General features: G+C 38.8%; 1 protein-coding gene across 1 annotated transcript in view; it reads right to left on the bottom strand.

The window, feature by feature from the left end:
* Positions 1–8,322: 8,322 nt before the first annotated feature.
* EIF3H (eukaryotic translation initiation factor 3 subunit H) overlaps positions 8,323–16,361 on the bottom strand; it is an 86,851-nt gene continuing 78,812 nt past the window's right edge. The window contains exons 6-8 of the mRNA XM_058805642.1: positions 14,012–14,132; positions 10,635–10,767; positions 8,323–8,587 (exon numbers count right to left, since the gene is read on the bottom strand). Of these exons, the coding sequence (XP_058661625.1) occupies positions 8,490–8,587; positions 10,635–10,767; positions 14,012–14,132 (352 nt within the window). The 3' untranslated portion in view covers positions 8,323–8,489. The remainder of the gene's footprint in view (positions 8,588–10,634; positions 10,768–14,011; positions 14,133–16,361) is intronic.

Here is a 16,361-nt window from a genome sequence, read left to right as displayed (position 1 = left end):
AAATACCAATATGACTTTAGGTATTATATTATGCTCTCCCAAGAGTTGTAATTCTTCAGATATATGAAGCATTCAGAAAAATTGAATTGAACCCTTCATCACACTTTTTTTTTAATACAATATTAAAAATGTAATTTTACCAGAAGCCATGGGGAGTCTTATGTTCTTAATACACTTACAGATTTTTACAAGCTAATGTTAAAACTAACTGAATTGTCATACACATTCTTGTTCACACTTAAGTCCGGTCTGAACGCTATTCTCTTTAGTTTTGTACTGTAATGCCTATATTCTTATATTCTTAATACTCACAGATTTCAACAGTACAAAATTTTCACATCACCCCTGAAAAGTCCTTGTTCACACAGAATCCAACAACTTCACTATCAGCTTTAGTGGCAGCAGGCTTAAGCCTAGAAGTCTCAAATCTGATAGACATTAAAGAATGAGCAAATTTCCTAGCTAATCTAATTTAGCTAGCACAAGAACATTCTCTACAAGGCCAAGGATATTACTGGCAGCACAAGTAGCCACACTTATGAGGAAGCTGCTTAACATTTTCCATTGTAATACTCTGCTTCAGGATAACTTTGAACAATTCTGGCTAAACATTCCTGATGTTAGCTGTCTGACTAATAGGATCTTTTTTGGGAAGCTTTAGCTCAAGGGATTCAGCTATTTCCAAGGCTGAGGTTACAGAAAAGGGGGGAAAAAAATTAAAAAAATTAAAAAAAAGAGAAGGAAAACTAGAGTTTCATATGAAAAGCTCTGGCACTTCCATAAGGGAAAATGAGAGTTTTGATCTTATAATTCAAAGAATGACCAAGGATAAAGGCTGACAATAAGTAACATGATGACATAATTAAAGAATTAAGAAACATAAGAAATTAAAATCAGGTGGTAAGAAGAGGGGAGGCAGAACAACCTTGTCTGGCTGGTAGCATTACCAGCCCAGAAGGGTTCATCACATCTATGCATTTTGCCTCAACACGGCTTTGCTGTTCAGCAGGTAGCAAAGCAGCTCATTAACACCTCTCTGCTGTCAGGTACACACAGCAGGCAATTGCATTGGGCTGCTGCTTTCTACTCTCCTGGCTCTCAGAGAGAGTAACTGTGTCTCCAACACAGCCTCAAATACAGCTGGCATGGCAGTCTGCACAAATTCATACACTAATTTCTGCTTTACTAGACTTTGGAAATCTGAGCCCTCAAGAGACAGGAAAAACCTGAATTGTCAGTGCAATCTTCATCCTGTTACTCAGTACACAACCTTTTAATAGCCTAATCATGTACTATTTTCTCCATAAGATGTAATAATAAGGCAATTATACTTAGATTCTCCAAATGGTATCAAGGGCCTGCTGAGCATGGGCTGGATTGAGCACATGAAGTACTTTAAATGCATATGACAGATGATAACATCTGTCTTAAGGAGCTTACACTCAGAAAATACAAAAGAGAGAATTGCTACTTGTTGTACTGGAGGAATGAAGCACTGGGATTCAAGGACCTTCTCAGGGAGGACCTTTATCTGGATCTATTGTATCTGCGTTTAGATAGGATTCCTGTTGGGCTCACGTCTATGTTGCCAGGCAGATGGGAATGAAGAAGCAGCTCATATGTTTCAAATCAAGAGCTGCCCTCTACATAAAGAAATTATTCACCCATGTCTATCAACAGCACTACTGCCACTCTAGTGCCTGGAGTGGCACATTCACTGCTATGGCCTGGTAGCAGGCAGAGCTTGCAGCTGGTGAGCCACAAGACATGGACAAGTTTCTCTCCAGGAATGGGGGTTTCCTCCTTTGGGATTGCTAAGCCCATGGCACAGGTCCTCTGTCACATCCTTCAGTGAGGATGCCCTTCTGTGTTTTGTAGGAGAAAAGTAAAGTTTGGTTGTCCCAAGAGAGGAAGAAGCAGCAGCTGCCTATGAAGGGGATGAGAAATTTCAGATAGATGCCTGATTCGTGCCACTTATTTAAAAGAGATGATGAAACGTACCATATATAAACAAAAAGAGTCTCTTCTAATAATGCTATCATCTAATGAAAGGTCTTACGATTTAAGATATATTCACACCCACAAATGCTGACTTTTCTGCAAGCATGTGTAATTTACAGACAAACAGAAACCAGTCACTTTACAACCATGGAAGTAGTTTGGTGTTTGATGCAGAAGCTTCTCATAAATTACCTGATTCCCTTCTACAGATACATACAATTAATATGTCTGGGTATCCCCCCTATTTCCTTGGAGCGTGGGGATTAATTAAACGCTCATGGAAATCTTAACAAAAAATCAATTTGCGAATGGGAGCTCTTCACTTCCCAAGAGCTTGTCTGACTGCACTCCACGTCAGCCAGCCCCGGATGGATGCTGGTGGTCCCTGTGAACACGGATCTGCACAGCCTCCCCTGCACACACTCTGTGCTGTGCACAGCTGGTGGTGTCAGCATTAATGAAGGATGATGTTGAGCTTTTCTGAGGCAGAGCTGATGCAGTCACACAGTTTTTAGCTCCTCTGATCCCTCCCAAGCTCCCTGGCCAAGCACAGTCAGACAGAGCAGCGGCTGGGCTGCCAAGGTCCCCAGCAGACCTGCAGGACACACGGCCATGGGAGCTGCACCAGCACTCGCTCACCAGTGAGAAACTCCTGCAGAGAGAACTGAACATCTGATGTGGCAGCTGTGTGTAGGAGGCATTGTGAACAGCTATTTGTGGTTGAACTAAGAAGACCAAAAGCCACAAGAAACCAAGCCCATGATTGCTGGTGCTCACATATATAACTGTAGAAAGTGCTCTTCTATGAACCGAAAGGGCTTTTCCCCCTAACAGCACTAGAAACTTAGATGTCTTAGAGCATGACTTCAGGAGTCACGTGAAAAATTAACTTTAATATGACCTTAAAGTCCATGTAAAGAAGTCGTTAACATCACTGGAATTTGTAATTGCTAAACATTTTGGAAACTATTTTCTTCATAGCCAGTAACAACAGATTTGCCAGACTTCTGCACAGCAATTAATATGATCATGCCTTTTTTTTTTCCCCAATGAAAAAAATAAATATCTGTGTGGAAATCACACATTTGGTCCAAAACAGAAACTGCTCATGTGTTAAAATTCTTGCAAGACAGACTAGCCTTGATCTACTTACTTCTAAAATAAATAAATTGGTCATTATTAGTCAGTAAATTGGTAATTATTAGTCAAGACTTCCCTTTCAAGCACATTTTTTACCACATCTTGAAAAAGGCAAGTCTATTGCAACTGGGGAGTTCCAGTTATATAATACGTTTTTCTGCCTTGGATGCAATCTGTGAGCTAATAATTAAATGTGCTAATGCTAAAGAAGCAAAATGAAAGATTTGGGAACAAAAAAAAAAAAAACACCAAACAATCAGTTCTGTGACAGAGAAAATCTTATTTAAGTGCTTTGTTTTCAAACATCAGGATATACAAGCAAGCAAACACTTCATGTGTTGAGACCCCTGAAACTTTCAACCAGATTTCAACTTTCTAACCTGAGGGATATGGCTCTCCATAAGTTTTACTGAGAGATAAGGGATGAAATCACACACTGAGTAATGAAAACATGACATATATAAAACTAGATATGTATTGGTCAAACTCAGAAGGGGAAAAAAAAGATTGATGTATTCTATGACATTTAAGCAGCATCACCCTCAGTAATGGAGAGAGACTGAATAAATTGATCATTCAAACCAGAATGGCAATCCTTGTTACACATTTTCTTCTCATCTTATGAAGTTTGGAAGGCTTCAGCTGTGTTTCTAATGGATGAATACATTGCTTCTCTTCCTTGTTTATTTTACTGACAGTCTAATGCCTTTTAATATCATTGTAAAATGGATCTGGCCATTTTTCCTCACATATAAATGATGTTTGCTTTAATTGAATAAGACATTAACTTTTCTTTTATTAAGGAGTCTTTTGCTTTTCTCTCAGTAAGGAGCCTTTTGCAAAGCTGTTGTTTTTAGACATCCTCCACAGCTCTGCACATTCACTACTGTTAAGCATATGATGAGTTGTGTCAACAGCAATCTGTTCTGTCAATAAAAGATCAAAAATAAAACACAAGCCCAACTTTGTATAAACCTCCTTCCAGTAGTAAAGCTGACATGAAAAGCTTCTGAACAAGTCCCTCTGGACTAGTCCAAAGAGCAGCACCACCATCTCCTGAGCTGTGCCAAGCTGAAGTGCAGGGACATGAGAAGGTTGAATTTGGGATCATACCTGACACCTGAGCAGCTCAAACCTCCACCATAAATGGAATGTTCAGATCACAAAATTTAAAGTGTCATTCCAACTGCAGACAAAGCTTTCCAGAAGAATTCATGGAAAAGTAAATATAATAACAGAAGGCATGGGTTTTAGAGCAGCATGCTGGTTTTGCTTAAAAATCAACAAGCTGTGGGCAAAATCTGAAGAAAATTAAAAGGCAGTATAAAATTCAAGGGGAGAAATGCACAGGCATGGAAAATCATGAGGGACATATCTCTCACGCCAGGGCTGTCAATCTGGATGAGAAGCAGTTCTACAGACAGCAATTCAATTCCTCTTGCTGCACACACTGCACTTATTTTGACTGGGATATTATTTGCACCACCAGCTCCTAACAATGTATCAACAGAGCACTCAGAGTCCTTTGGCTGCCAAGTGAGAATCATTAAATAGTGCTTGCTTCTTAAAGATGCCTCAGATTGTCACCCATGATTTGTCATATCAGAGATTTGTCAGAAGGCAAAAAACTGAGCAATACAGACCAACAAGAAGAATGCATGGGCGCAGAAACCTGCAAAGTACAAAGAGCATAAACACAAAGATGTCAAATGTTCTTTACAAGCGTTATTGGTTGCCAATGCCAATCCCACTGAGTATCCTTGCTAGCACCAAAAAGGACATCTGCAACCTCACTCAGACCTTCTCTACTCTGCCCCTCTGTGCACGTGTTTACATCTGCACAAACTACCCATTCTTGCATGACAGCTGCTTATACCCACACTGGTCAGCTCTGCATACAGGTCCAGACTTCGACAGGACACACAGGAGTAGAAATGTTTAAGTATTCGGGAGAATATCATGTGGAGCTGAAAAGAAAAAAGGACATGATAATCTGGGTAGAAGAGTTGGGACTACCCTGTGTTTCTTCTACATGGGCAGTCAGCAGCAGAATGCTTTACAGCCTAGATGAAGTCTGGTGCAACTTTGAGAATACCAAACAGAGAATGGAAACAGTGCATCATATCATGATGTCAAGGCAAGGTCACACCAAGCATGTTCTGATTACAGAAAAGTTCTCCCATTTAGTTTCATTTTCCTTAAATATTAATGTTAAGAACTAGATTCTGACACCTGTGGCAGTTAACTGTATCTAAAGAATTTTTAATTTTTTTAGTTAAACCAATAGAAGGTCCAAAGTCCTGAGCATAACTGGGGTGCTGGTCCAACCAGACACATTTCAGACTGTTAGAAATACTGAGATTTCCCTGTTCCACTTTGCTTTGAGCTGAGTAGGAGCATGCACCATCCATTGCTGTGACTACCTCAAATGACCAGAGCATGGAATTTCTGCCTCTTTATGTAATACCAAGCTGCAACCACCCCACCTTTCACCAGCAAAGCCTTTCTGTCTACACAGGACAAGGGGCTGGGAAAGGGGCACCTGTAAGTGGCAGTCATGGCACTGGGACCTGAGCTAGAGCTGTGGTTAAGGGAGACAGCGCTTCACATCCACGTGTGCTCCAATTGTCAGCAGAGTTAGACATTGCATAAACAGCAGTGGAACAGAGGCAGTAAATCTCACAGCAAAATCTCACCAGCTATACTGGTGAAGATCCTAAGTATTAAACAACCAGAAGAAATGCTGCTCTTCTCCAGCATCAAAACTAAGATAATTGTCCCCTTTTTTCTCCTTTCAAATGTCACTTTTGAAAGACTTGCACATCCAGCTTGAAGAGCCTGTAAGATTCACACCAATTAGAGATGGATACCATAGTAACACTTTCTCTTACAAGGATTACAGTTCTGCAGAAATAAAAAATCAATTACAAGCCAGTTATCCCCAACCTGCCTGGTTAGGAGCCTGACAAGAGATGACAGCTTGATGCAAACCCTGTGTGTAACTGTACCCACAGGGCAGGTTTTCTCCTGTGTGCACATTTGGTCTCCTGTGGGTATCTGTGTTACCTGAGGATTTGTAACGGAGAGGGAACCATGGGGCAGAGGCCATGCCTGCCTCTGCAATGGCTTGCTGACCAAAAAGAAGCTCTAAATTTTTTATATGCATTTCTCAAGGATACTACGTCACTACATATTCACTGGTACACAGGAAAGCCTTTCACAGACAAAAAAGCAGAAAAAACAGGTTGTGCTACGATAATCAGAAATAGAAAGGACATATCTTGTGGTGAATGAGTTGCTAGCTCACTTACATTACATAAAGAACAAGTAAAAGCAAAGCCACAGAAATACATAGATAGTGGGGAAAGTCCACACTGAATCCAGTATGAAGAAACAGCCCCATCCCTATCAATCTCCAATCCCCACAGATGCTGTTTCTCTTTTCTTGATCAACACCTTTAAATGACTCCACCTCTCCTGCCTCCCAAAGAAGCTTCCTCTGAATTATTTCCACCATGACAGAAGACCAAAGTGTAATTCAGAACAGAACAGTTAAACTATCTCCAAAATTTACTTACATGTCACTTTTGTATCTCATTTCCCTCTCTGACACAGGTCTATGCCTTTAGAAGCTACAAATCTCTACTAAAGTCTTCCTTATTTCTTAATGGACTTTAATTGACATTTAGCACATTTTTAATCTGGCTAAAAAAAAAAAAAAAATCCACTGAGTGCAGAATATTACTGCCTTCTTTCTCCATTTACATCCTCAATACTAAAGAACTAATTCAAGACACACAGGTTGTTTTTAACCTGTTCCAAGTATCTGTTTTGCTAACTTTGCAGACCTCCTAGTACGGATAATGTTACTGCTGCTTCCTTCCATACACATACAGAGTCAGTCTTCTATTCCCAGTTATCCAGGAGATCATTTTTTCTCACTCAAATATCTCATCTTAGCCTAATTATCTGCTCCTACATCTGTTCCCTGGTCGTTATTTTGCTAGGGAAACTAGAAAAATTAACACAGTTTGGATATTTTTTGTATAGGAAATTAAAATCATGTGGCACTGTAGCAGGATACTTTAGTGATCTCTGATTTCATAGGAGTTCACTGTATGAAAGCTAACACAAAAAAAAGGTGCATAAAGTTTCCAAAGTAAAATATCAGCCTGGCAATTTGACAGATATGTGAGGGCTGATCAAAATTTGTATACATATCTACATAAATATTGCAATCACTATAGCTTAGATTGGAAAAGAATAAGTACTTAGTCTAAACCCCAGGTTTCACACACTTATGACTTTCCAAAATATTCACCTGAATATTCATTCAGACTGAAATACTCCATGCTAGATCCATGTTTAGAGGATGTTATTTTAAAAGACTAAACCACACTTCTTCAGCCATTTTAGGCTCTTGGTATTAAGACACAATGACATGCAAGAACTAAAGAGGAAAAAAAGATGAAATCATGACAGCAACATGTGTGAGTTGCCATGTACTAAATCTTTAACTTTCTTTTTAAAGAGATAAGTAGAGCAAGTTCGGGAATAAAGACTCATCCACATGAACAGCTCCAGCAGATGCTGCTCTTTTACACCACACTGGCTGCTCCAGCTACTTCTGGACTTTCTGTCATGAACAAGTCAGTAGCATCACTGGATTGCACAGAATTGCTTAGGTTGAAAAAGACCTTTGGGATCTCCAAGTCCAACCATTAACTGGTTTTCATTCCAGCTTTTGGTTCCAGATTCTGATTTCAATGCAGTTGGTGGCAGCAAGAGGAAATGGGAACACAACAAAATATGGTGGGGACCAGTCTCCACATCCCACTGGTTTTGTATGTTCTGAATGTGAAGTCTAAGAAACATTTGCGATACAGAAGGAGCATTGCACCAGACTGTCCAAACAGATTAAAATAAAAATGAGCAACTGCCCCAAGTGTCTAGCACATTGCAGTTGTAACTTCTCAACCAAAACTGGGAAATCTTAAATTTCTTCTCTAAGTCAGTTATACTGAACATTTGTAGTATTTGTTTTTATTTCTGACTCCAAGTTAAATAAAACCTGTATTATTTGCTATGACTAAACATGAATAACTGCCAAACATTTATAAAACCTGAGTGACCACAGAAAATTCCAGTTCAATTCGGCCAACAAGTAAGAAAATACTAAAATATCATTAAAATGTGCCTTTATTTTTCTATTATAAGGGAATTCTACATAAACCAAGTTGACTCTGTTTTACAAGACTTTCCTCCCAATATAATAAATTTTCAAGATGATCATGAACAGTGTAAAGCTGTAAATTACACTTCTTGTTGAGGGCTTCAGCAAAATTTCTTCAGTTGTTGTAATCCTGGAGAGCCTGAGCCATGAAAAGCTTGCCCAGGTTCTGTGCATTGAACTCCTTAATATTCTGGCAGTAGGTATTTATTTGACCTGTCAAAATGAAAGAGTAAACCTCTGTCAGTTTTGAAATTCAGAAAGGCACCCCAGAACATAGTTTTTCAAAAGCCAAATATGTATGAATCACTGAGGATTTACAGAGAAGCCACTAACTCTGCTCAACTACTCCACACTTCGGAATTTTAAATTTTCAGGATGCTCAAGTATGTTTGGGAAGAAGAAGAAACTAAATTAGGAGAACAGGTAAACTGATATGCTCAAAAAAACCCCTTAATTTTCCAGCACTACAAGCAGTTTCTGAAAATACATATGACAATAAAAAGAATAAACAATTATTGCTGCTGGACTGAAAGCCCAATCACATTAATTCTTCAATTTAGCTGCTCTAAAAATTCGACAAAACTGAATTTCAGTTCTGCTCTTATGCATATGCCTTCTCTATTAAAATATTTGCAACAAGTATTTTTCAGCAGCATACTGAAAATTGTGCCATTCCTCTGTGACATTCTGCTAGTCTTTTTTTCTACCTAACATTTCATTTTATTTCAAAAATCATCAGGGTATGAAGATTTGTCAGTGCTTTACAAATCAAATGTGCCCATCAAAACATTTTTACACTCTTACAGCTACAAGTTATTTCCCTTGTTAGCTACGAGTAGCAAAACCTGAAGCCAGTTTAATCAAAATTAAGGCTGTTTAGAAGGCCAATAAACTCTCAATTTAAAGAGAAGTAGAGAACTCTCTATTTGAGAAGTTTTTCAGTGCCTCAGAGACAAAGACCTAAGTTTTATTCTTTATCCACAAACTTTACTTCATCTAAGTTGAAGTGGATGCTTTCAATTCTTCCCCTGACTATGGTAAAAGAACAAAGAAAGAAAGCGCTTTGGCTGAAAACTGTCTTTTCCTTTAAGAGTAATAGTTTTCAATTCCTTCTCTCGTAAGGGGTGATTCATCCTAAGCTTTCACTTTCATAAAAAACACATTACACATATACACTCTTCAGTTGCATTATAAGCTCTGCTAGAGCTGAATATTTAAACACTTTAATGCTGCTAGGATTCAGTAACTGCTAAAAACTATAAAAACAATAGGGTATTCTAAAAGACTCTTTAAGGAGTAATAAATCAAGAATATTCTTTCTTCTAAACACAGCACTTATTATCAGTGTGAAACTATTAAATATCAAAATAATAAACTCTTGGTCACTTCAAAATTCAGGTAATTCAAATCCACTTTTTTTTTAATGCCAAAGCACTCTTTGAAGTACAGAACATTACCAGGATTTTAAATTTTCTCTCGGTACAAAACAAGGTGATAGTTATCTGATCCAAAAGGCCTGCAACAGTTAAACAATTTGCTTCCTCATTATATTTTCCAAACTTATTTTACTTAGCAGGGCACCTAGGTTGCTTGCTCTCTGTTGGCACTGTGAGGTCCCAGGTGTTTTTACCCTTTCAGGAGGCACAGAACAGGCACTGACAGTGGTCATGCCTGCAGCCCACCACTGAACTGAAGAAACTGGGGGGTGGTATCTCTCGTTATCTATGCTTTATTCTGATTTTTATCTCCTCTCTCCTGGCAGTGCAACATTATGGGGATAGTTTCCCTAAACCTCTGGCCATACAAAACAAAGAAATGATCTCTACTCTATTTGAAATTAAAAACAAAACCTTCTCAGATGCTGCAACAATCAGTTTAAACCTATAAATATTATCAATAACTTGGGGCTGCTGTCAACTGCTCTGAATGAGAAGTTCCAGCCCAAAGAGCTTACTCCTGGGTCTTGTCTGTACAGCTCCTGAACTTCTGGAGCTGAGGAGAGGCTGGGGCATCAGTGAAGGGAGCAGTTACACCCACTCATGGAAAAAGCCTGCCCCATGGGGAATTTCTCCATCTCTCCTTTAAAATGTGAAATTTACAATATCAAGGATAGGATGTGGAATGTTACCAAGCTAAAATATCATACCATAATGGCAAAAGTAATGAAAACTTAAAATGCTTTCAAAGGATACAACTGTGCTTTTTCCCAAGCAGACATTCTTATGTTAAAAGGCAATTTGAAAGCACTGCTAAACATTACCTGCAATAAGGAGTGACTCCATTCTTGGAGGTGGTTGTGGTGGTTTAAAAAGCTTATTGATGTCCTCCTCAGGAAGAGGGGGCTCTCCTCGGCTTTGACGCTGTATGTTTTCTTGCTGACGTCTCTGCTGATACTGAAATAAAACAACAGAATCAAAATGCAGCAGGACTTAAAAGCTGCAGAAAAATTTTTCAGATGTTTTCAAGAAACCAGCAAGTATGTTTTAAAAATTACATTTTTTAATGCAATTCAGGTTACTACAAACAATATAGTGTAATTCACAGTTTATTCCAATTCACTGGCAACAAGACATTCCCCATCCCACATGGCACCTTAAATAAGTGAGATAACGGAGAATCATACAGTACTGAGGTAGCGGGCTTAGCTTCTAAAATTTTTCAAAGATAAACACTGTATCTGATGGAAAGAATAGAGCATGGTTGGAAAAGGCCTCTACTGCCCCACACGATAGAGAAAAGCAAGGGTGGAATATGTAGGTATGAGAAGCCACCACCTCAGACAGTTGCACAAACCAAAAATTCTGCATTTTATGTAAGTTAAAGATCAAAACAATATTAATGTGAAAGGGGAAGAGAACTTGATTAAATAAGGCATTTTAAGCAAAAAAATATTAACTCCAAACTGAGAACAAAGTGGTGGCTGAAACCAAGCACAATGGTTCATTTCTCCATTAACATGCTAGAATAGCAGCTTGTAAAAGTTTTTCTGCTCTATATATATATAAAAAAATTGTTTTCCATACTTCTCCTTGCCACAGAGATTACTCAAACTTATAAAAAGTTGAGACAAATGTTTCTGCAGCTATCAGATAAACATTTGTTCTTAGAAAGCTCATAAATTCAGGAACTATGTGAGATTTCATATTGTATGTGGCAGTGAGGATTTAGTTATAAAGTTTGTCTTCAAAGTCCTCACATTGAACACAAGAAAAAAGTCTTTAAGGAGACAAAGAGTACAGACTGTTTTCTCTTGCTTACTTAAATGTATCTGTGATCCAATGAGTTTGAAAACAGTTCTTACTTGGTGGCACAATCAAATGAAGTAATTTTTTTCCAGTAGTAGTGACAAATACATGTTTTTGGACAATGTTAAAAATAAAATGTGAAATGCCCATATTTGTATGTGAATTGCATGCAGTCTCTTCTTTCTTTGCATTACCCCATTCACTTCTCAGCAGTCTGCCTATTATTCTTTATTGAAATGGCTTGCTCTTAATCACAATTGCTCCATTCTAGAAATGAAGTTACGACCACTAAGTATGCTGCAATGAGCCACTACTGAAGCAGCTATAGTTAGTAAAGAAATTAGTGAGACACCATGGAACCTTCTTTGCTCTGCTTTTCAAAATAAATAGATCCCCTTGTTGCTAACAAAAACCTTTGAAGTAGATGCCATCATTCTATTCAAATTAGGCAGTAAGGGAAAAAAATTCTGAAGATAACATGCATGAAGCTTCTATGTCCTTGGGAATTCCATGGCCAGGACAGACCACTGATCTCTAAAATATTGCTTGCTGCTTCCCTAAAATATTCCCTGTCCAAGCTACATTTATGTGGAAAAAAGCAATTTTGATTTTAAAACAGTCAGTGATGAAGTCTTTTACATGAACAACAGGTGCTCTCTTTAATAATCACTGTGTGTGGCAATACCAACAACATTTTATCTTAAATGTGATCTGGTCCATTTTCAGTTGGCCAATATTCAATCTTGTCATATCTCTGTCTGCTAGATAAAAGAGCTCCAATTTATTCATCATGAAGGTATCTCTTGAGTAAGCAAGTAACTTGTTAACTTTTCATATTATGTGAATTCTGTTCACCAAAATCTTCTCTCCAGGCTTTCAAATAATTCTCATGGTGCGTTTTTCCAATTTACCACCATCCTCCTACAGTCAGACAGAGCATTGCTTTATCTGTGCAGCAAGAGCAAAGAAAGTAACACGGTCTTCAAATATGAGAATACTTAAGGTTGGAAGGGATCTCTGAAGGTCACCTTGTCCAACCCTTCTGCTCAAGCAGGGTCACCTAGTGCTGCTCTTCATACTCAATCTCTAATCAATGGATTTTAATTCTAATTCTCTAATGCTTTGAATTTTAAAGAGGCCCCTTGGCACCAGGAATTGAAAGTCAGCATCACCCAATCAGCATCACTATTTATTGATACTAAATATGACTCAAATGTCCTTTTCAATCAGAGAACAGTCCAACTTCCTGACAGTCCACTGGACTATGCTTCTTTATTTCTAGATGCATGACTACATATGATGGTACTAAGACACAGTTTGGTTTGCAACAAAACTTGTAGTTTCACCCCTTTCAATTACTGAAGCTCTTATTCCTGTGTCCATGGAGTACTTATAAATTATTCTGGTTAATCCTAAATCACTAATAAACATGTAAAATAGTGAAAAAAGCTAAATCCATACGCTATGTCACTAGAAGTGAATTCATTTGGTAATTGCCTACTGAGTAACCCATTTAAGAAATCTTCTTGTAGTGGGTTTGTGACAAGACTTTGGTAGCAGGGGGACCACAGGGGTGGATTCTGTGAAAAGCTGCCAGAAGCTGCCCCCATGTCCAATATGCCAAACAGCAGCTGGCTCTGAGATGGAGCCAGCACTGGCCAAGGCCAAGCCCAACAGTGACAGTGACAGCACCTCTGGGATAAAACATTTCAGATGGGGAAAAAATGCCAGCCAAGAGAGAGAAATGAGAGTATGTGAGAGAAACAGCCCTGCAGACACCAAGGTCAGTGAGGAAGGAGATTCCTCTGCAGCCTGTGGTGCAGAACATGGTGAAGCAGCTGTGCCCTTGCAGCCCATGGAGCAGGGGAGGAATGTGAGGGGACCTTTCCCTGAGGAAGGAGCAGCAGAGATGTATGAATGAACTGACCACAGCCCCTGTTCCCTGGCCCCTGCACTACTGAGGGGAAGAAGGAGAGAACATTGGGACTGAAGTTGAACCCAAAAAGTAGGGATGGGTGAAGGGAAGGTGTTCTAAGATTTGGGTTCATTTCTCATCACCCTACTCTGATTTGATTGATAATAAATTAAATTCATTACTCTAAGTCAAGCCTGTTTTGCCTGAGATGGTAATTGGTGAGTGACTTCTCCCTGCCCTTAGATCAACCCATGAGACTTCTGCATTTTTTCTCTCATGCCCAGCTGAGGAAAGGAGTGATAAATTGGCTTTCTGGGGAATTTGGCATCAAGCCAGGGTCAACCCATCACACTGCTTAACAGGTGTATTTTTGATAGATCTTGCTTAGATTCCAATTTTTCTGTCTTGGATAACACAACCCAAACTGTATTTTGTTGAAAAAAAATTCTCTCATTTAAGTTTCTTCATGTTACCAACCTGATGTTTCTGCTGCTGCTGCTTGCTTACATTCCTCAGGTAGGTATTGTATTTAACAATGTCTTGGCTCATCTCATCCACTCTGTCCATCAGCAGCTGCAGGCTCTTCCCAAGGTGATTACTGAAAAAGGAGAAGCATTCATGAAAGATTAAAGTTACTACAAAAAAAATTAAAAATTAAAAATTCATTCTGTCTCTTGACCAGTATTTCTGCACTAATGACACCATTTGCAATTTTTTAAGTTCCTGATTATCTTTGTTCATATATTTATTTGATGATACTTTGCATGGCATCTCCTCCTCTAGCATCTTTGCCTCACTGCAAATACCAAGTTTAAGTGTTTTGGTCTTTCTAGGAACCTCCCACTAATGAAAAAACAATACCTTGCATGAATTTACAGTTATTAGAGATGCAGGGCACACATCTAAAAGAAAAAGTCTGATGTTTTTGTGACATGTAACCCAAGCAACATTCCAGGAGATGTGCTCAAAATGTTTGGTTTCATATTACTTTTTAAAATTCACTACCTTTATTTTGTTTTGCACAAATTTTTAATTATCTCTCTGTTAAATATTATTCTGATTAAGAACAGCTAAATATTCTTCAGAACTCCATCTCATTAACCATGCCTGGAAGCTCAGCAGACATGGTTTGATCCTAGCTGTTGAGAGGGAGTCTGTGTCCTGTCCAGCCAGCTCCACATTCCATACCATAGGCAACATGGAAGCAGCAGGCTGGGCGTGTCCAGCAATGCGATCTCCTGCCTTGGCCAGACAAATGCAGTCTGTTAAACAACTTTTATTGTTACCATTTTTAGCAATGCATTCAATATTTTGCAGGAATGTTCAACTTAAGGTATACCTTCCAAGTCACAGTTTTGGAAGTTTTTAGGTTGGTGCCCATGGAGACATCCTCCTAAATTGTGTTTACAGGGTAGAGCAGTAGAAGAAGGACACTTTCTGCTCACTATTGATCTCTTTGATCAGAAGTTGTTTTGTTGGTTCTGTTGTCCTACTTGGCTGATAACCAACAACTCAAAACTCCATCTTTCTCCTCCTTAACTGAAATCTAACAATCATGAGAGTTTCTTTCCAATTTAAAGTTTGGTGCACTTCAATGTCAGAATCCCACCCTTCAATCACTGTTTCACCATGTTATCTGAGATTCTCTCTTCTTTCACAATGCTTTCCTATCATCCTACAGCCTATGGACTGGAAAAACTCTAACTGGAAGACAAGGCATAAAGTCAAAAGAGAACCACACATGTAATACTGAGCACATCCCTAAGTGTAAATTATTTCCAGAATCCATAGAACTCACAGCTGGAGACAGAAGGTGATCATGCACTTAGGAATACCTGCAGAAAAGACAGCAGGAGACACCCTTATCTCTGAGTGCAAGGACAGCTGTTTCACTCACTGGGCTGCTCACTGAACAAAGGCCTGCATCAGGAACCTCAGACCACAATTTATTTACAAGCCAGAGTTAAATCACACTTGCGTACAGAGGCAGATGGTGTGGAGGAGTTCAGCTCCACAGCAGCAAGAAAGGCGCCACTATAATAATTATTTTTAAACTTCTTGGGGTTTTTTTGGTTGAGCATTTCAAGCACATAATATTTAGAACTGTGGAATATTGCCATGGCCAGGAGCATGCATGCTTTCAGTTTTTTACAGAGTTTATATAGTATGGAGTTAGTGTTAGAACTGGATATTATCAGAAATGCATGTATAGGTACACACTAATAGCTTTGAAAGGTATGTGCACAACAGAAATACAGAATTATTTTACAGATAGTGTCCCTGTGAAATATAGTTGGTTACAAAGAATGATTTTATGTGAATCTCTTTGGGACCAGCTTAGTACAACAGAGCATAGAAACAGAGAGTTATTGTCAGAAGTTGCAGTAACACAGTGTTTGCTCTCATTGCCAGGGCAACAAAAAACAGATAACTTAAACAGATGTGAACTGAGACATGAAGTGATAAGTATGCTGCAAATACAGAACCAGCTTTTCCCTCAGTTCTCATGCGGCTGATACCCTTTTTTGCTCCATCCCTTAAAAAAACAGAAAGACAAATAGGAAGTAGTTTGTAAAAATGCTTACATACCATCTCTAAGGAAGTTTTATTCAGCTGAAGTTTATTCTGCTGATACTGTGGAAGTTAGATCACACTGCTTCAGCCCATAACACTCATCATACACCTAATTTGCTCGAAGGGTGCTTTAGGCACCTCCATCCATTGTGCATTCCCTACAGCAGATCTCAAAGATCACACTGCCAGGTACCTAAATGCCCTCTATGCATCAATACAATTAAAAAAAAAAAAAAAAAAAAAATATATATAT

This window comes from Ammospiza caudacuta, chromosome 1, assembly GCF_027887145.1.
Source record: "Ammospiza caudacuta isolate bAmmCau1 chromosome 1, bAmmCau1.pri, whole genome shotgun sequence".
NCBI classification, from domain to species: domain Eukaryota; kingdom Metazoa; phylum Chordata; class Aves; order Passeriformes; family Passerellidae; genus Ammospiza; species Ammospiza caudacuta.
The sequence above is the reverse complement of the archived record's forward strand: the minus strand, read 5'-3'. Positions and strand labels throughout refer to the sequence as shown.